This window comes from Vanellus vanellus (genome assembly GCF_965231255.1).
Source record: "Vanellus vanellus genome assembly, chromosome: 2".
NCBI classification, from domain to species: Eukaryota; Metazoa; Chordata; class Aves; order Charadriiformes; family Charadriidae; genus Vanellus; species Vanellus vanellus.
The window spans coordinates 128,877,871-128,898,249 of NC_138906.1; the positions used below are offsets into that span (position 1 = coordinate 128,877,871).

Here is a 20,379-nt window from a genome sequence, read left to right on the forward strand (position 1 = left end):
GTAAAAGCTTTAATGAGCGGTTCTCTCTGTGGCTCTCCAGCTGTATGCAAAGACAATAGCTCAGTCTTTTTGTAATTGATCTGAAAGAATCAATGTAAGACACGGGAGATAAAATGTACTACCAAATTCCAGCACTCAGTGACGCATCTGGAACTGGCAGCAATTCAAGTAGAAGATATTTAGCAGCAACAGAAAAAAATTCTGAAGTGATTGAAGGCAACCTAGATTTCTTGTTTTAATATACGGAAACAGAGCTGCACTTTTGTGAAGTAAATTGTAATGGTTAACTGTCAGGAATGTTTTAGGTATGAATGAATCTTGACTTAAGAGAAAATAAAGTGAAAAGCCTTCCAAACAGCCCTTTTTATTCTTTTTCACTGTGTTGGCAACATGATAATATATTTCTATGATACTTAATAGACCTTGCACATGGAGTCAAAACAGAAAATATAAAGACTAGAAGAGCAAAGAGGTTCAACACATGAAGAATTAATGGCACAAAGCAAGCGAACAAAAAAAATAAAAAAATTTCCTAGTTTAGAGACAGATCTAATCACAAAACCAACACAAAGCAGTTGCTGAGATAACAGAGATCATCCCTTGCCTCTCTGCTGTTCATTACAGTAACACAAATTTATGGACTCCACCATTCTTGAAATTTCTTACTTGAACAAGTATGTTGAGAAATATAATTCTGTCCATTTCAATTCTTGGGTAAATATCGTGTTTAATGACTCTGCATTTTCATTTTGTGTTTGTGTCTTAACCCATCTTGAATTCCAGATGAAAAACCCTTACTTCTATGCCTTGAAGCCTCCAGGCTCAGAATCAGAGCAGACCCAACCCATCAGCAGAAAGCAACCAGAAGCAGGGTCCGACTTCTGCTGTGAGCAGCCTTATCTGCCATTTCTTTGAACCATGAAGCACTCAGCTGGAAAATATCAATTAGCAACCTCTCATCTCAGGTGTCAGCAGAACTGAGGAGAAGCCACTTAGCCAGGACTCAGTGTCACAGTATCACAGTATGCTAGGGATTGGAAGGGACCTCAAAAGATCATCTAGTCCAATCCCCCTGTCGGAGCAGGAACACCTAGACGAGGTTGCACAGGAAGGCGTCCAGGCGAGTTTTGAATGTCTCCAGAGAAGGAGACTCCACAACCTCCCTGGGCAGCCTGTTCCAGTGCTCTGTCACCCTCACTGAGAAGAAGTTTCTTCTCAAATTTAAGTGGAACCTCTTGTGTTCCAGCTTGAATCCATTACCCCTTGTCCTATCATTGGTTGCTACTGAGAAGAGCCTGGCTCCATCCTCATGACATTCCCCCTTTATATATTTATAAACGCTAATAAGATCACCCCTCAGTCTCCTCTTCTCCAAACTAAAGAGACCCAGCTCCCTCAGTCTTTCCTCATAAGGGAGATGCTCCACTCCCTTAATCATCTTAGTTGCCCTACGCTGGACTCTCTCCAGCAGCTCTCTGTCCTTCTTGAACTGAGGGGCCCAGAACTGGACACAATATTCCAGATGCGGTCTCACCAGGGCAGAGTAGAGGGAAAGGAGGACCTCTCTCGATCTGCTAACCACCCCCCTTCTAATACAGCCCAGGATGCCATTGTCCACTGAATACTAGCAGCCAGCTGACAGCTCTGACTGTTGAGCCCACAGAGCTGCACATCAAGGCAAACAGCAAGTGTCAAGTCTGCAGTATGTCCTCCAAGAAATACCACAAACCCACTATGGAAGAATGCAGACACTTGTTTTATCAATATGCACAATTACTTTTTTTTTTTTTTTTTTTAAAAAAACCCACTTTATTGTCATATTCCTTAAATGATAATTACCTTACTGTTTCAGAAATGAGAACATAAATCCTTGTGAAACACTAATTTGCTAAGAATAGCAAAAAAGTATGTACTTACTCTTACTGTTTTATAGGGTGCAATAATGTTTCTTTCTTTAATGAGAAAAACCTGAAAGAATAAGAGATGTTACAGTTTCAGTCCTTAAAAAATAATAAAATAAATCAGAAGTACCAATAAAGACAAAGCTAAGAACACTGTTTAAGCAAGCAAAACCCTGGGTTGCAATATCCCGCTTTAGCTGCTCCAAATAAACTGCAGAAAAACAATGACCTTTTATAGCAGCTAACTGCAAGAAGGGCAAGTGTCCAATTTAGTTCAGAAGCTTACTTATGTAGTTTATTAGTGGGTTTTTATTCTAATCATATGACCTTCAAGGAGTTGCAAGATTAAAACCAATAAGCACAGTCATCAGTCTAATCCCACTCAATTGGAGGATCTTCTCCTGCTTTTCTTCTGGCAGCTCATGCCCTTAAGATTCTGATCCGATGGGAATTACCCCACAGGGGTAAACTACTGTGCTAACCTTGTCAAATGAACCCCTTCTTTCATTGCCAAACATTTCACTTCCAGTTCCAACTGCCACAAACACCAGATTTCCTCTCTCATCCAACAGCATGTTTTTGAACAGTTTTGTTTCTCTGATGCTATTTTCACATCTGAGAGGATCTTCACTCCCCAAAACCCACATGAAACCACTCTCCTTCAGAATGTTCTCTCAAGTCCTATAGAAAGACTCGACCGCTAGCACATTGCTTTGTAGACACTGCCTTACTATCTGTTGTCTGAAAGAAGACAAGCCAGAAGTAAGTCATGGTTTTGCTCTGTATTCGTAGGGAAGGCTCAAACTTGCTAAATTTCAGGCCTGAGTATAAGACTCGGGATAGGTTCTGAACTGCACAAAACACACTGGACTGTACTACCAGCTGTCTTCTACTCCATGGCCCAAGATACTTGGCTGATCAAAGGGCCCTTTCCAATGCCTCAGTTTGCTTCCTACAGCTAGCACAACGCCTGTGGTTCTACACTCCAAGGCACTGTGGCAGCAGCCTCAAACCAAGAACTAATATTAAACTTCTTTTAAAAGAACAGATGCTGTACCATTCTCTAGCCAGAAGCTTCTGTCTGGCACGTAGACTTCCCACTGGCTGACAATGGAGCCAACCTTCACCGCATGACCATTCACAACGCTATCCAGACAGAAGAGTGAGTGGTACGCTTAGAAGCTTACAAGCTCAGCATGCCGCTCTAAGTGCTACATTAAAAAATAATGGCAATTCGTGCCTTTCATCCGACATCAGCATGTACAGATCTGAATCAGACCATAGGAGAATAAGAATCAGAGATACCTGCTTTATACTCAGATTGCTCTTCTGCAGGATAATTAAACATATTTCTACATCGAGAGACCCAAATTACGTGAAAAAGTAGACAATACAAGTAAAAAAAATAAAAACATAAGCAGAGCAAAAACTTTAGCATACTGTATTCACTTCCTATTTTGGAGGATTTTTCCCCAATTTTATCTTGAGAAAAAATACTGAAATAATCTCAAATTATTATTTCCGTTTGCTGTATTTTGTACCTATTAATTTCTAAGTTGTCTGTTATATGAAGCAAAACTTCTTATCCAACTATGCATTAACAATTTTTTTGAGCATGAAAAGGTGAAGATGTTTATGACGCTCCAATTATTCTCTACGTGCAGTTTTCCACAAGAAATTCTACTTAGAAAAAAATATTTATAATTAGATCATGATTTGTCGTAAGTACAACTAGCGAGTACTTCATACTTGAAAATCCCTATGCCTTTTATACAAAATACCAGCATTTATCATGACACCCAACTTTTTCAGAACATTTTCCCAGAGACAGGGGGATGACTGGCAAGCTACGTACAGGAAGGTCGGGGACTGGGGGGTGTTAACCACATTTGCCATTTTAGAAGTTAATTCTCCTTTCCTATAAGATGATTCTATAGTCATTTGTTCTTCAGAACATATACTAATTACATATGGTGGAACAATTGCACGGAACAATTAGAAATACCTTTTTTAAAAACAGTCAATGCACAAAAAGAAACCTTGACTACACCATACTCTTTACAGAACCAGTTTCAAGATGAAATTAAACATACTGATTACTTTAACATAGTCCACAAACTTATCCAGCATAGACAATATTAAATGCTTGTATTCATTTTTGACTGCAGCAGTACTTAATTGAGCAAAGCTATCAATTTTAGGTATTGTTAAAGACATGTTTTATAAAGATGCTAGAATGTTTAAAAGGGTATTTCCCACCTCATATCTGTTCCTTCCTGAAATGAAAACATTAACATTTTTTGGAAACTCTTACAGCTTTGGACCACCTATCAGATGTAATTTATCAAAGTCTGAAGTATATTCCCTTGGTTAACATGAAGTATGAACATATCCAAGTTAATCACAACTCATGATTGAAACTTGACCCCATATTTCAGGACAGTTACTGAAAATTATTTGGTGGACATACAGCAGAATCCAATGTTTTCACAAAGCTGAACTACAGGGCCAAGATGGCTTCGCCATTACCACTACATGCTGCAGAAAGCAGAAGAAAGCAATATAGCAAGATCAAAACAAAGACAATTAATAACCAGTTTAATTTCAGTCTATTCTCCTTTTTCATTCAATTCTAAAACTGCCCTAAGCTCCTTTACGAAATGCACAGTGCAAAAAGTTCACTTTGTCAAATTAATGACTTCATTAAGTCATTAACTGTTTGAAATTTCCAGCATCAACAGCTTCACATTAATGCTGGTTTTGACATAAATTAGTTTTGTTTCCAGTTAACTCCCCACCTTAAGACTCCAGCTCCAAGAAAGACACCATTAAAGAACATAACCTCACTCATTTATACATCAAGAATCTGTTACATGCCAGTCTTACCTGATTACATACAACAGAAATCCCTCCAGTTGTATCCCTAAAATGTAAATAAGGTATCTGATGAGATGGGCATCTCAGCTTTAAAAAAAAAAAAGTTAAATACATATATACTGTAACTCAAATTCACGTACCGTGTGAAAGGGTTATTTGTTTCATTGTCTTCTGGGGCTTTTATACTAACGCAGTCTCTCAGTGGTATCTGCAGCAAGTTATAAAAATACATACTCCTTCTTAAAAGCTTTTTAAAGAGAATATTAAGTTACCAAGAAATTGTAAGGTTGCAGTGCTTACCTTGATAATGGGCTGGATATTGTCATCAGGTTCAAAAATTATTGACTTTGAACAGATTTTTAGAGAGCCTCTGAATTTTCTAAAAGGAACAATAAAAAAAGTAAGTTGTGTATGTGTTAGAGATAGATGAGATTAGAACAATTCCAGGAAATGAATGTATGTAAAAGTACCTTTCATCTCTGCAACCTTTATTTATAATATGATTAGCTGTGTGCTGTTCAAAGTAATATTCTTCCAGGTTAAGAAGCAACAGTGAAAACCTACAAACAAACAAAAATTATTTATTCAAAAATAAAACACCATAAAAGTTAGTATTCTTAATAAAATATATCCAGTGTTTGGGAAGCTTCACTGATTTCTGTGCCATGCCCCATACTCCAAGAATGAACTAATTTAAATTAACTTTTTAAAAGAACAAACCCGTATGGAAAGTTTCTGTACACATGAGAAGATCGATTGATGCTCTTCCAACATACATAAGGTTAGATGTTTGATTCTGTTCATATGTTTCAGGTGGAAACTATCGTAACATAGCCAGGCTTTTTCCCCATTAAACATTAGTTTAGCTCTGATCAGTGTATGCCAGTCAAAATACGCAATGACACAAAACGAGGGGCAGGAACTAATTGCTTGGACTAAAGGAGATTAGATCTTTCTGAAGCAAAGCCAAATTACATTGGTCTAAAGTGTTAGGTGAAAACACAGCTGAGTCACTCGATGGATACCCTCTGAGGAAGCATTACCTTCCTCTCCAACCACATTTCTGCACTTTCCTTGTACCAGCACCTGTTCAACCCCACAGGAAGCCTGTTTATGGACTAATCCAATAGACAACAAACAAACAACTAAATAAATAATAATAAAAAAAAAATTGAAGTCTTCTAAATTATTCAATTGCAGGATCATAGTAATGCCAGTGCTGGTACAAGGTATATATAGGCTAGATTAGATATAACATGAAACTGTGTTTTCTAATGACTTAAACTGCTGCAAGTGATTAAAACTCACCAACTTGACTAACACGGTGAACACGCAGTCACCTATGCGTTTCAGCTGTGGGGAATGATGGTGGGTATTGGCACAGCAAGAGACACAGAACCATTTCATATCACTTCAGTTGGAAGTATTAATTAAGTATTAATTAATTAATTAAGGCTTGCTTGTGTGCAGCGCTGGCCTGATAAGCAGAAGTACTTAGTATTTATTCACATCCACACTTCGAGTTTTTTGTACTGTGTTTGTGATGTGCTTCACGAGAAATGCCATGACAATGCTAAAAACCACCAAGTGTCCCCAGAGCAGTATTTAAATAGCAGTAAACGTGTCAATAGTTCACAAAATAACTGGATGTACTGGATAGCCTGCTCATTAAGAAAGCATATTTCACAACAGAAAAAACAGCTTTATTGGAAAATACATCTTGTTCACCTAAGATTTGTGTTGTGTCTGTTATATTAAACAGAACACAACAATACAGGTTTACTGTAACTACAAGTAACAGTGGATCCATATACTCAAAACCGCCAAAACACTTTGTCCTAATGCTCTACTGCTTTTTTAAAACAGCATTGTCTTTACCACTCCTTTCTTGAAAAATAGATATTTTATGATGCCATTAAGAAACAACCAATGTTAAAATGTTAGAAAAACATACAGTTAGAACAGTATATGCCATACAAAACTCCTTAAGAAAATTCAACACAAGTCTCAGTCTTTTTAGCCTCTACCCCAGTTGCTGTTATTGTTTGGTTCTTGAATATCCCCAGTTTCCAATGGGGTTTTAGGGGCTTTGCCTTCACATATCTTTTCTCAGAAGGCATAACTTCAGTTGCCTTCTCTTTCTCATAGAAGTCTGTTCTGCAAACTTACTGACACCTATGAAAGCATGGCCTATCAACAGGTGTAAACTGGATTTCCAAGTTTCTAAAGCCTTGGTGCTTTTAAAGGAGCCAAATCATTCTTTTCATATTTATTTTGATCACTCGCCTTCAGGAAGCTAAAACAGAAGGTCTAGCTCTGTATTTTGAGGAAAAAAGCTTCACTAGGAAGAGCCTACAAGCCAAGGGGAAGAGGAGTTTGAAACCATAGCAACTTCCAAACAGTTACCATTAAATCCCATTTTTCAACACATCATTCAGTTGAAATCATCTGGGACAAACTTAAAATTTCTGGGATTTTGCAAACACACCTAGCAAGTCCTATCACATTTTGATTGAAAGCTTTTCAACAAAGTTACGTTAGGATATATAAAGAGTAATTCACCATCAGAATATTTTTCTTTCTACTATATATGAGCATACATATTGAGCTTATTATCCACAAGCCAAAATATTTAAATAAAAGAAGTTAAGGGCAAAGGTAATACCCAGATTTGTTTGGGAAAAAAAAAAAAATCATCTACTCCCTTTCATCAGGGAACAGATACTATTGACATCAGGAACAATGAGCTTCACAGCAATGATGTTCATGGTCCCACAATTTTTCTTCCAAGAAAACGGGTAACACCTGGTCCATAGAACTAATTTCTGAAATTCTTCATTCTTGGGGTCCTTCCTTTGTCTCCACCTATTCTTTTGACAAACTCCCCACGTTTTTATACTCTTTCCAAATTCACCTGTTGGCAGCACCGGTAATTACTAGACGTTCCTTTTAAGTTTTTGGTAAATGCTGGAATCCCTCAGATAAGCCGTATTTTTACAACAAAACATTAGCTCTGTTATTCACAGTAACTACAACATGCTTACATAACCCAAAATACATAAGCCAAGAGAGTTCTCTTTCAAACTTTTTAGGATAACCATCCCCTAAAAATTGCTGCATCTTTACACTCAACACCTTGTGCATCAATTCACCTTCCCAAAATCAGAAGCTGTGGGCTACTAGGCAGGATTTGAGGTATTTTTCCTGGCATGATCTTCACTCCTGCCGAATCAGATGATTTAATGGAAAAAAATAAGATGCACAAGGTATGCACAAAAACTCAAGATAAACTCTTCATATAGGCTAACTAAGTGCTGTGGGAAATTGTAGGTTTCTTCCTTTCAAAATACAGTATTTACTAGCAGCATCCAGCATACCCTTTTACTATTAGTCTCTCTGTGTCTCTACATGACTACTCACTATCCAGTTTTACAGAGACAGCATCTCTGTAAAGCTCCTTGCTGGAGACCAGTGACCTCCTATGCCATAACCTCACGCTCACTTTCTGATCTCAGCTTTGCTGTCTTGAAGAAGGGTTGTATTGCCAGCAGCTGTTAAAGCTTTTTTCCTCCAAACACTGTATGTCAAGTGCATTTTCCACATTTTTTCTTTCGCCCCCCACACTCTCCACAACATCTTTCAACTGGTTCTGCAGTCTCTTCCAAGCATTTCTATGTTCTCCTACTTGCAAGTTCATTCACTCTAACCACATTTTCTTATCTTTTCAGGCTGCTAGGAGTCACTTCTGCAGGCAGAGACAGACATCAAATCTCCACAAATACAGTCACCATTCTCTTCTAAATTACCTATTGCAATTGGGATGAACTTTCAGCCTGTCCAAAGATTCTGTCACAAAAACTGCACCTTTCAAAATCGCACCTTTTGTGGACATAAAGTATCCCTCAAACCACATTATTTCACTGTCTGCTTCTTCACCAGAACCAAAGAACGTATGATAAAAGACATCATTAGGTAAGAAGAAAAATGGCTATTCTTTTCCCGCTTTACAGAGGGATCGTTTGAGCAGCCAGGGATCGGGTTAGACAAGGTAAAGCCCAGATAGAACTAAATCTGGCCAGGGACACCAAGACAAACAAAAAAATCTTTCTTTAAGTATGTCAGCGAGAAAAGAAAGACTAGGGAAACTGTGGGCCCTCTCCAGAAGGAAACGCTAGAATGGGTTACCTGGAACAGAGACAGAGCTGAGGTACTCAATGACTTTTTTGCCTCAGTCTTCACTGGCAAGGACTGCAGCCACGCAGAATGCAAAGATGAGGATTGGGAAAATGGAGAACTGCCCACTGTAGGTGAAGATCAAGTACGAGACCACCTGAGGAACCTGAAGGTGCACAAGTCCATGGGACCTGATGAGATACATCCGCGGGTCCTGAGGGAACTGGCAGATGAAGTCACTAAGCCACTAGCCATCATATTTGAGAAGTCGTGGCGGTCTGGCAAGGTTCCTGCCCACTGGAAGAGGGGAAACATAACCCCTATTTTCAAAAAGGGAAACAAGGAAGACCCAGGGAACTACAGACCAGTCAGTCTCACCTCTGTGCCTGGCAAGATCATGGAGCAGATCCTCCTGGAAACTCTGCTGAGGCACGCAGAATACAAGGAGGTGATTGGTGACAGCCAGCATGGCTTCACCAAGGGCAAGTCATGCCTGACAAATTTGGTGGCCTTCTATGCAGGGGTTACAGCGGCAGTGGACAAGGGAAGACCAACTGATATCATCAACTTGGATTTGTGCAAAGCGTTTGACACCGTCCCACACGATATCCTGGTCTCTAAATCGAAGAGACATGGATTTGACAAATGGACCACTCGGTGGATAAAGAACTGGCTGGACGGTCGCACTCAGAGAGTTGCGGTCAACGGCTCGATGTCCAAGTGGAGGGCAGTGATGAGTGGCGTTCCTCAGGGGTCGGTACTGGGGCCTGTACTGTTCAACATTTTTGTCGGCAATATGGACAGTGGGGTCGAGTACACCCTCAGCAAGTTTGATGATGACACCAAGCTGTTTGGCGAGGTAGACACGCTGGAGGGGAGGGATACCATCCAGAGAGACCTCGACAGACTGGAGAGGTGGGCCCAAGCCAACCTCATACAGTTCAACAAGGCCAAGTGCAAGGTCTTACATCTGGGTCGGGGCAATCCCAAGCACAAATACAGGCTCAGCGAGGAATGGCTGGAGAGCAGCCCTGAGGAGAAGAACCTGGGGGTGCTGATTGATGAGAAGCTCAACATGAGCCAGCAGTGTGCGATCGCAGCCCAGAAGGCCAACCATATCCCGGGCTGCATCAAAAGAAGTATGGCCAGCAGGTCAAAGGAGGTGATTCTGCCCCTCTACTCCACTCTCGTGAGACCTCACCTGGAGTACTGCATCCAGCTCTGGAGTCCCCAACATAAGAAAGACATGGACCTGCTGGAGCGGGTCCAGAGGAGAGCCATGAGGATGATCCGAGGGCTGGAGCATCTCTCCTATGAGGTGAAGCTGAAAGAGTTGGGGCTGTTCAGCCTGGAGAAGAGAAGGCTCCAGGGAGATCTTATTGCGGCCTTCCAGTACCTAAAGGGGGCCTACAGGAGAGCTGGGGAAGGACTTTTTACTAGGGCATGTAGCAATAGGATGAGGGGAAATGGCTTTAAACTAGAAGAGTGCAGGTTCAGATTGAACATTAGGAAAAAGTTTTTCACTCTGAGGATGGCAAGGCACTGGAACAGGTTGCCCAGAGAGGTTGTTGAGGCCCCATCCCTGGAGGTGTTCAAGGCCAGGCTGGAGGTGGCCTTGGGCAACCTGGTCTAGTGAGACATATCCCTACCTATGGCAGGGGGGGTTGGAGCTCGATGATCTTCAAGGTCCTTTCCAACCTAAACCATTCTATGATTCTATGATTCTTTTTCCTGTGGTCCAACTGCTTGCATATACACATAAAGTCTATCTTTAACTTTTTTTTGTGATACTGCCAGTGTATTCCAGCTCTCTGGAGCTTTTCATGTCTCCTTTTCTCTTGCTGTTCTCTTTCAATCACTCCTGACCTTACTTTCCCTCTTACCTTCCTTTCTATGAATATGTTTTCAAGTTCTAGTTATGATATTGTAAGCTGAACCAAAATTTTCAGAATTGCACCTCAACTACTGGCAAACAAGTCTAGACCAGTTCAAGTTATGCTAATTGTGAACTTTGGAGATTATGAAGCACAATCTCTGGAATAACCTTCTGGAATTTCTCAACTCATCTCAGTCCTTACAGCTCAAATATTTAAATTTCAATTGTTTTTCAGGTTTGTCAAAAAAAAGGAAAAGTAAAGTTTCATTAGATGTTACTAAAGTACAGAGCTTTTTATCTTCACAGAACAGACTTCTTCCCCATAAATAAGTAGAGCCACTGATAGTTATTGTATCAACAGGGTCCCTCTTGAGAACCACCACTTCACAGGATGATACTTCAGGCTTGCCAGGAGGTTTAACAAGTATTTACAGACAGCAAAGGAACAGATCAGTCTCTGGTCTGTCACATGAGTAGGCAAACACAGTGTTGTGAAGGCCTGAAAAAAAAAATAGGAAATCAATCACAATAGCTATACAATTAAAGCCATGGGGATCTTCAACATGCAACCAACCAGCTGGACTTTAGGATGACTGTCTTCCAAAGAGATAAAGAAGGTATTCCAAAGACACATGTGATACCAAGATGACTGGCATACAAAATTCATATACTATCAACTGCTATGTAGTCCTACATTAGGAATTTGTATGCACTTAATATAGATCTAAAATAGTAATTTAATTCTTCTGCACATGACAGGAAAAAACAAACACAACCAAAAAAACAATAAATAACAGTGAAGAGAATGCACGATACCCTGTATAAGAAACTGATTAAGTCTGTAACAGTTGAGAACTGTATCTTGATCTTCAGTCACTGAGCAGCTGCACTGTTCCCTGTGCTGAGTAATTAACAGCACACACTGTAAGCCTATGACTTAACACACTGCCCTGGAAGAACGGCCTGGATCACAAAGCCAATGTCAAGTCAAGTAAGACTAAGCAAGCCTGTTTTCCCTTGCCTTCAAGTCTGATTCCAAGACATAAAAAAAAACCCCTCAACCTCAGCAACTAGTCAGGCAAACTGATCTTCCAGTGAGAAGGACCAGACAACCTCAATAATGCAATTTGCTCCTTCTCCCAAAATAAACAAAACTATAACAAAAAAAATTAAATCATTCCCCCCCCAAAAAAGCAAAGCACAAGTATTAACTGGGAAATGTACAAAAATACTATCATATCTAAAATGAAAAAGATTTTTTTGTCCTTTTAAATTATCAGCAAGAGCTAGTATCTGAAAAAACAGTTCTGGTTCTAACACAGTTATGTTTTTCAATTAACAAGCAAAAGGATCTTCTACATGTGCCTGCTGCTCTCAGACTCTGTATTCCTGTAATACAGTAATAATAAAATACCAGAAACTCTTCTGTTTCAGGCAAACAGAAAAGGATCAAGTTTAACATATTTTTCTTAGCATCAGCAATTAATCATTTTTCAAAGTGTAATACCCAATTGTTACTTGAAACTTCTCAAGTATAAGTGATTTAATCAGCATTTACTAAAAGTCTACTTAGAGAAGGGTAATGCTACATCTTCTCTTGGAAAGCAACTCAAACATGTTGATGTAAAATCCTTTGAAATTAAGTAATAAAACTCACACCTTGAAGTGTATTACAGGCTATTTTTATGCTGGCTTCCTAATAAAGACATTTCACAGGTTTATGCTCACAAATTTTGTGGTCACCATGGTATTTGATACCTCACAAAAGACCTATGAAGTTAGTAAGCCACAGTCATGTCTTCAGGGATCATTTACCATTTTCTCTTGTATATTGAACTTGACACACTAGACTATTTAAAAAAAAACAAAACACAACAATATATTATTTTGAAAAAGACAGAGACAAATTAGACAAGATTTTCAAAGAAAGATCAAACCCCATGGAAGTACCTCTAAGGGGTGAGAGTTCAAAAGATGTATAGCTTCTTAACAGTCTGGTCTTTATCCTCACAGTCTCATCAGTGGCAAACAAGCTTTCAGAAAACTTCTGAGAAGATGATATTTTCTTAAGACATGTGATTATTTGAAAATTGGAACTTAAGGGAAAAAAAAAAAAAAAAAAAAGAGCTTCAGTAGCTTCACTGGTCCAATCTAGCTTACCAACTTGTAATGCCTCAAAAACTACAGTTTTGAAGACAATCCACTTCTGACTGAAGAAGCTATCATATTGGCAGATAGATCAGACCACAAGCTTCCGTTCAGAGCTGTGGAGTTTCCCCAGGACAGGTTTAGTAACCTTAATCAGTCCATGGAAGGCAACATGAACTACCAGAGACAGTACAACATGGAGAGGTCGGGGCCAAGAACAAGGTGGCCAAATACGAGACCTCACCCCTTGGAGGGCAGCAAGCCTGCGCAGCAGCTCTGCTGTCAGGGAGGCTGAGAAAGAGGCTGTTTCACTTTCGAGGATGAAATTAATTGGTAGCACCACTGCCACCAGGGCAAAGCCTTGAGCTTTAGGGTGGGTGGAAAGACACTTTAAGTTGTTACAGCTCAGATTTAATGCAAACTGAGTACCTGAAATCAACAGCAGGAGAAGCTGGGTGGGGGTGGGAAGGGGGAGAAGAACATGCGAGGTAAGCAAATTCTATTATACTAAACAACTCACATCACTCGAAAAAAAAATAAATCAGACAACTTTAAAGAACACAAGGATTTTCCCATGTCTGAAAGAGAAGGAAGACTATTCATCCACAGTTGTGTTGTCTGTATGGGGCTGCATGTTGGGGGCTGTGAATAATCAGTATAATGTAGTCACAGCACCACCCTCTGATAAATTTAATGAAGGGCCTAAAAGCTTCTGTATTGCAACATCTTCAGTTCCCACAGTGTTAGACATATACAGAACCTGGTGGAGTAAAGAATTAATCTTTTAATACTGTATGACAGTACTGTTTGAGCTTAAAAGGCAAGCATCTACAGTTAAGGGGAGAGGTAAATTAAACCATGCTAATATAATTTTGCTCAAAGACTTATTTCAAATTCTTGTCTTTTCATTGTCCCAGAAAAATTTTATTAATAATATCTGAAAAATTCATATGGAAGTGATGTGGAAGGTATTTTCTTGTGAAAGGAACCAGTATAGGTTTAAGAAGCAGCATCAGGGGGAAAAAAAAACCAAACACACACAAAACAAAACCCAACAACAAAACAAAACCCAACCCAACCAAACCCAAAAACTTGGGCACCTTGCCAAGAAAAACAGAACTAAATATACAGCAGCAGAAAGACATAGTTACCACAGGTAAGGCTGGTAAATGAACAAAGCAGTGAAGAACTTTGGTTTCTCTTTTCTAAATATAAAGTTGAAAGTGTCTTGTTTATTTTTGCCTTTTTCAAAAAGCTCTCATTTTATTGCCACTCAGAATAGGGCTGAAGAATATGAGTCAAGAACACACCCAAGAAGCATAGGAAAAGTAGGCATGAGGCTAAGTAGCAGAAAAACACTTGCAAATTTCACATCATATAATGTCATTCCCTATACACAAGGTTTGGGAACCCAAATGGCACCCAAACATTCCTAGCATTGTTCAGAGTATGCAACAACGAAGTAAATCACACTTTACAAACTACAACCTGGGGTTTATAAGTCCTGCCAGGATGGTATTACAATAGCCTCCAAATAAAGAGTGTGTTGTATCTGGCTTAGTCTACTTGAGAATTTTAATATCACTTTGCTTAATGTGCATGTGTCTCTATACTTCAGACTGAAAAGATCTCAGCTGAGATCCAACAACATGGGGCTGGGGGGGAACCTCAAGAAACCCACAGTTTATTTTGCCAGTGTCTTGGCAAAATCCCACTTATGCCATCCAGAGGAGAAGGTACCCCATTGATCCTGCTTTAAATCTGTGATTGAATTTTTACTATTTCCATCACTTCATCAGAAAAATACATGCTGGAAATCTACTCGAACACAAGGGTTTGGTGGATGAAAAGGACATGAGCCGGCAATGTGCACTCACAGCCCAAAGGTCAACGGCATCCTGGGCTGCATCAAAAGAAGCATGGCCAGCAGGTCAAGGGAGGTAATTCTGCCCCTCTGCTCTGGTGAGACTCCACCTGGAGTACTATCTACAGCTCTGGAGCCCTCAGCACAGTAAAGATATGGGCCTGCTGGAGCAGGCCCAGAAGAGGGCCACAAAACTGATCAAAGGGATAGAACACCTCTCCTATAAAGACAGGCTGAGAAAGCTGGGGTTGTTCAACCTGAAGAAGAGAAGGCTCCAGGGAAACCTCATTGTGGCCTTTCAATACCTAAAGGGGGCTTATAGGAAAGATGGGGACAGACTTTTTAGCAAGGCCTGTTGCAATAAGACAAGGGCTAATGGTTTTAAACTAAAAGAGGGTATATTCAGACTTGATATAAGGAAGAAATTTTTTTTACAATGAAGGTGGTGAAACACTGGAACGGGTTGCCCAAAGAGGTGGTAGGTGCCCCATGCCTGGAAACATTCAAGGTCAGGTTGGACGTGGCCCTGAACAACCTGATCTAGTTGAAGATGTCCTTGCTCATTGTAGGGGGGTGGACTAGATGACCTTTAAAGGTCCTTTCCAATCCAAACTATTCTATGATTCCGAGTGGTTGATCCAACACACCTTGAGCAATCACTTGACCCGATACTGAAAGTACAATCCTGATAACAGAAGGATATTGCCAGGGTTGAAAAAGCAGGGCAGCCCATGTCAGCGGCAGCCCATGTCAGCGGCAGCCCACAGCTACGTAAAACCAATCCTAAAATTAACCCTCCTCCTAACAAGAGCAAAAGTATCTATAAGGCCAGCTGTGGGACTCATTTGCTGATGTTTGAATAAAAGCCTTCATTATATGTATTTTGTCCCAACGGAGTAAGATAAGGCCACAGATTTAAAAAAAATAAATATATCTAAATGCTCAAGCAACCATCACACAAAAGATGCACCCACAGGACCTACGTGCTGCCAGCAGGTTGCTTCACATGAGTGACGTTCCCAGCAGAAGAGATGAACCCCTCCAACAGGAAGCTGAGCAGCATGCAAGACAAACCAGCAGAACTATTTTATAAAGAGCCTCTGTACCAAGTGTTAGACTTGCCCACATTGGGGCACACTGCCAACAGAACTGAGAACTCAATTTATGAAGAGAGCAACAACCTGAGCCAAGCACCACACCATTTAATTTGAAATTTTGCAACTAAAATTGTTTGCAAAAAAGGATTCCTGTTCATGAATGCTGACTATTTTAGAAATTAAATAAATTGGGTAAGCATGCACACAACACTAATTAAGAAGGGACATAATAGCTTTCTTTACTTTGAACGCTATGGCAAAGTGAAAACAGATGAACACAGATAAAATAGAGATACAATACAGATTAACTTGAAGGGAAAATTCCTGCCATTATGAATCATGCTCAGTAGGAACATGGATTTGTTTAATCAAATGTAAAGCAAACCCTGCTCTGTGTTCTCATTGTGCACACACAGGAGATATCAGTATTTTCTTGTTTTCTTCTAGAAAACTGCATACAGTCAGAAAACATAGGTTTATGTAACCAGATATTAAAGCAGTCCAACTAATTAGTTAAGAGGAAATCATTTTTTCAGATCACTTAAAACTAATCTGATCTTCCTTCTCCCCAAAGCAGCTGCATAAGAAGATTAACATTTTACCTACTAAGTTTCCCAGTACTCTTAACAAAAACTTCTATAACTTACATTTTTGTAAAAAGCAACACATGAATAACAACAATAACAAACCCAACAAACAAAAAACCAAACCACACATGAAATGTAGTTGCCACAGAGTTTCAAAAAGTCCCGGTCATCTCACTAGGAAATATTGACACCAAGATCACATAAATCAAGCGAAGCTTTGAAGCAGGAGTAGGTGTCTCTAACAATTACCCAGGAAGGATGCAAAAAGAAAAGCTGTCAGAGGCTATCCCTTCAATTAAGTGATAAAGAGCTGGGTTTTTTGCAGCTGTTTTAAGACAGGACTGTAAGGAAAACAGGAGACAAAATGTGATGTTTCTCATTTGATACTTCAGAGACTGAAATCTTTTAAATCACTTCAATGTTTTTAAGATTTCCGAATTCAGAAAAGCACAGGAAGAGAGGGAGGGGAAAAGACCTAATACAGGGTACGAAATATATACAACTTTTATTTTACGCAAATATCAATTGTCAGGCAAGGGGAAGAAACAGAGAAATGAGTTTGCACATACTTAGACAGGAAAAGCTACCAGTGCAAATGAGAACAAGACTCATCTTTCATGAAGTGCTCAAATTACAAACTCAAATAATAAGATCCTAAAATGCTTCCAAATATGAGCAACGAAAAATATTTCTCATTAGAGACTTTCAATAACTGCAGATCAGTAATGCTGACAGACATTGATACACTGGGTTTGTTTTGGGGGCTTTTTAGAAGAGATTTAGATCCCACTTGGGTTCTTTAGGACAAGTCTGATGAGTTTTGGCCTTTTGCTCAGCTTCTCAAAAAAAAAAAAAAAAAAAGGTGGCTATTTACATTAAATCCTTAATAGAACTAATATAGTCATTCTTCTAGCTTTTCCTATACTTAGATGTTTTACTTCAAAATTAAAAAATCCTTCTCTTTTCCGTCTACACAGGAAGTTTGACCTGCAGCCCCTCATAATACAGCTGAAACCACAGCAGCCCCCAGAAGCAACAAGAAGGTATATGAGCAGACAAAAGTGATCCAGAATACTTCTGTACTTTGAAAACGCTTCAAAAGCTGTGGTAGCTTTACAGGCTGAATAGCTATGAATCAGAATTTATACGGACAAAGTGAGACAAGCTCTTCATCATGTGGTTTTCTCACCAACAATAAACAGTGCTGCGTAACCAGCAGCATCAGGCGCAACAGGAATTTGCACAGGGCTCGCACGGGACCAGCCTGCTGTCCAGCCCCTGTGCCTGCTGGCTCCACGGTTCCTGCAGCAGGAGGCAAACGGGGAGCCCTGCCTCCCCCCGGAGAAGACACCTGTGTCCCTCCACTGCGTGACCTGCGCTGGCCTGTTGCTCTCACCTTATAGAGACATCCTACATGGCAGAGGGTTTTGAAACTTTGTGACAAGCCAGATGCAGATAAGCCACATAAAAGCAAGCAGGACAGTAGCTAAAAATAAGAGAGTAAATTCAGGATATACTCAAGCACGTGTGATGGGTCTTTCTGGTATGTTCAGTTAGCCACAGGAACACAAAACAGAGATCACAGTCAGAAAGCAGGAATGGGGAAATTGAATTTAACACTTTAAAGAGCTGTCACAGAGTCTGTAATTTAAGGGCTGACAATACACCGATTATAATGTTCAGGGGAAAAAAAAATTAATAAACTCCATTTATAGTGAAGCAAAGCTGTAACTCCATGCCACTAACACAACTGAGAGCAAACAAATAAATAACAATAAAAAAAAAAAATCAACAAAAACTATTCTCATGCAGTTTATGCAAGGCGAGCAGCACTCGTATTTTCTCCCAGGTCAGTTCTACAGCCTTTTCAGCCTTAACTCTCAGGAATCACTAGCAAACCGATTAAAATAGCAACAACTACGAGGGCGAAGGCCGGCACAGCAGCTGTCCTCCGATCAGGGCGCTCCGCCGGGGCCGGCCGCCTCCCTGGAAGCGGCCCTGCCGCCCGCCCCGCTCCGCCGGGCCCTCCGCCTCCCCGCCCCGGGAGGGCCCCGCCGCCCCCGCCCCAGCGGCGGAGGCAGACCGGGGAGGAGGAGGAGGGAGAGAAGGCGGGGGGGGGGGTGTAGGCCGGGACACCGGGCCCCTCTCGGCAGCGAAGGAGCGGGCGAGGCCGGCTCAGCCCCGCGGGAGGCGCCCCCCCCACCGCCGCCGCCGCGGAGGCCGAGCGGGGGTGGCCGGGGCCGGCGGGGCAGAGGGCCGCTCACCTCTCCTTGGAGTACAGCTCCCGCTCCAGCCGCCGCTTGCGGATGAAAGCCATGGAGCCGCCCGGCCTAAGCGCCGCCGCCGCCGCTGCCGCTGCCACGAGCAGGCCAGGCCGCGCCGCGCCTCAGGGAGGCGGGGAGAGCGGGCCGGCCCGCGGCCGCAGGCAGGCAGCCGGTCTGGCGGGCCCGGCCGGGGGCGCCCGCCCCGTTTATACCGCCGGAGAGGCGGGGGAAAGGTGGCACAAGCAGCCGGGGAAGGGAACGTCTCGGCACCGAGGGCTCTGCGCCCTCGCCCGGGCTGTTGCGTCTCTGCGGCCCTTCAGGGCCCTGGGCTGGGTAGGGGCCGCCTCAGGGGTGTCTCGGGTGGAGGGGAGCCCTCATCGCGGGAACGCAGCGCATCTACACTACTCCCTCCCTTTCTTTAAGGCTTCTGCCGGGTTATTTTTATTGTTGCCGGTACGGCGGTGCCACCCGTGTCCCCGGCTCACGGCAGCGAGGGGCCGAGGTGTGGAAAGGCGGCCCCCGGGGGGTCCGGGGCGACGGTGGGCCTGGCCGCGACCCGGGAGCGTAGTGCCGGGGTCGGAAATCGTCTTCGTGTGCGCAGGGAGAGAAGAGCAGTCTTTATTGCATAGCGAAAGAGTCTATTTACTTACATTTACATATTGTAAATATAATGCCATTGCAGTGACATTCCTTCTGCCCATAACGTGTGTGGCAGCTGCTGCCCAGGCAGGAGGTGAAGTTTTACCAGGTGTTTAAAACCTGAAAAAACTCTATGGAAGGCGAAGGTAAATGGAATCCCTTAGTTCCTAAAAAACGCTTTAGTTCATGTAATGTAACTGCCATTGTATCTGAGCAATTTATAATGTGTTTACTGACACAATCTCTTGTGAGGTAGAAAAATACTGCTATTTGCATTTTTATAATTTAAAAAAACCCCAGATTTACAGAGGGGATGTAATTTTTCACATAGGAATAAAAAGAATTACAGGCTCGTAGGCCTCAAGAGATTGTCTAATCTAATTTGTGTGCTGAGGCTGAATCAGGTATATGTTGATCAGTGTTACTCAAACATTTTCAATTTGTAGACCCATAAACAGGAATCTGAGAAGTGTATATACTGAGAAGAGAGGTTTGCTTTTGCTCATTGTCTAAGGAGGCAACATCAGAGTTTGAAAACCAGTGATATCATCTGCAAGGACTTTTTGTCTGATAGATTTGTAAAAGCATACATTTGAAGGAAATCTGCAATACTTGCAAGTAGCTTGTACAAATGTCTAACAGCATTTATAAATATATAGTTGTCCAATATCCAACCTGAATTCTTTGCTGCTTTCCTTGTTGTCATATTCCCAGTGAAAATGGACAATTTGTTACATTGTTCACATATGTTTTAATAACTATGTGTGTGTAAATATATATATTTACTTATACAATTGTTTATATGTGCAGATATGTATATCATCTCATAGACTAAACACTTTTGTTCACTTTCCTCATAGACTGCACTCATAAATGATTTATTCTCCAGCTTTACTCTGGCTTCATTCAAGTATGACTTTTGTCTTTATCTTAAGTTATAAGGCCCCTTATAA

At 41.2% G+C, this 20,379-nt stretch overlaps 1 protein-coding gene across 2 annotated transcripts in view; it reads right to left on the minus strand.

Annotated features, from left to right (window-relative positions):
• Positions 1 to 18,954, minus strand: part of NSMAF (neutral sphingomyelinase activation associated factor) — a 42,103-nt gene extending 23,149 nt beyond the window's left edge. The window contains exons 1-6 of one of the 2 annotated variants that reach the window (XM_082498968.1): positions 18,788 to 18,954; positions 5,249 to 5,338; positions 5,079 to 5,157; positions 4,919 to 4,986; positions 4,788 to 4,824; positions 1,918 to 1,968 (exon numbers count right to left, since the gene is read on the minus strand). In XM_082498968.1, coding sequence (XP_082355094.1) covers positions 1,918 to 1,968; positions 4,788 to 4,824; positions 4,919 to 4,986; positions 5,079 to 5,157; positions 5,249 to 5,338; positions 18,788 to 18,840 — 378 coding nt within the window. In that variant the 5' untranslated portion in view covers positions 18,841 to 18,954. Of the gene's footprint in view, positions 1 to 1,917; positions 1,969 to 4,787; positions 4,825 to 4,918; positions 4,987 to 5,078; positions 5,158 to 5,248; positions 5,339 to 18,787 lie in introns of those variants that run through there. The other variant, XM_082498969.1, reaches the window with a different exon arrangement.
• Between the last annotated feature and the right edge of the window lie 1,425 nt (positions 18,955 to 20,379).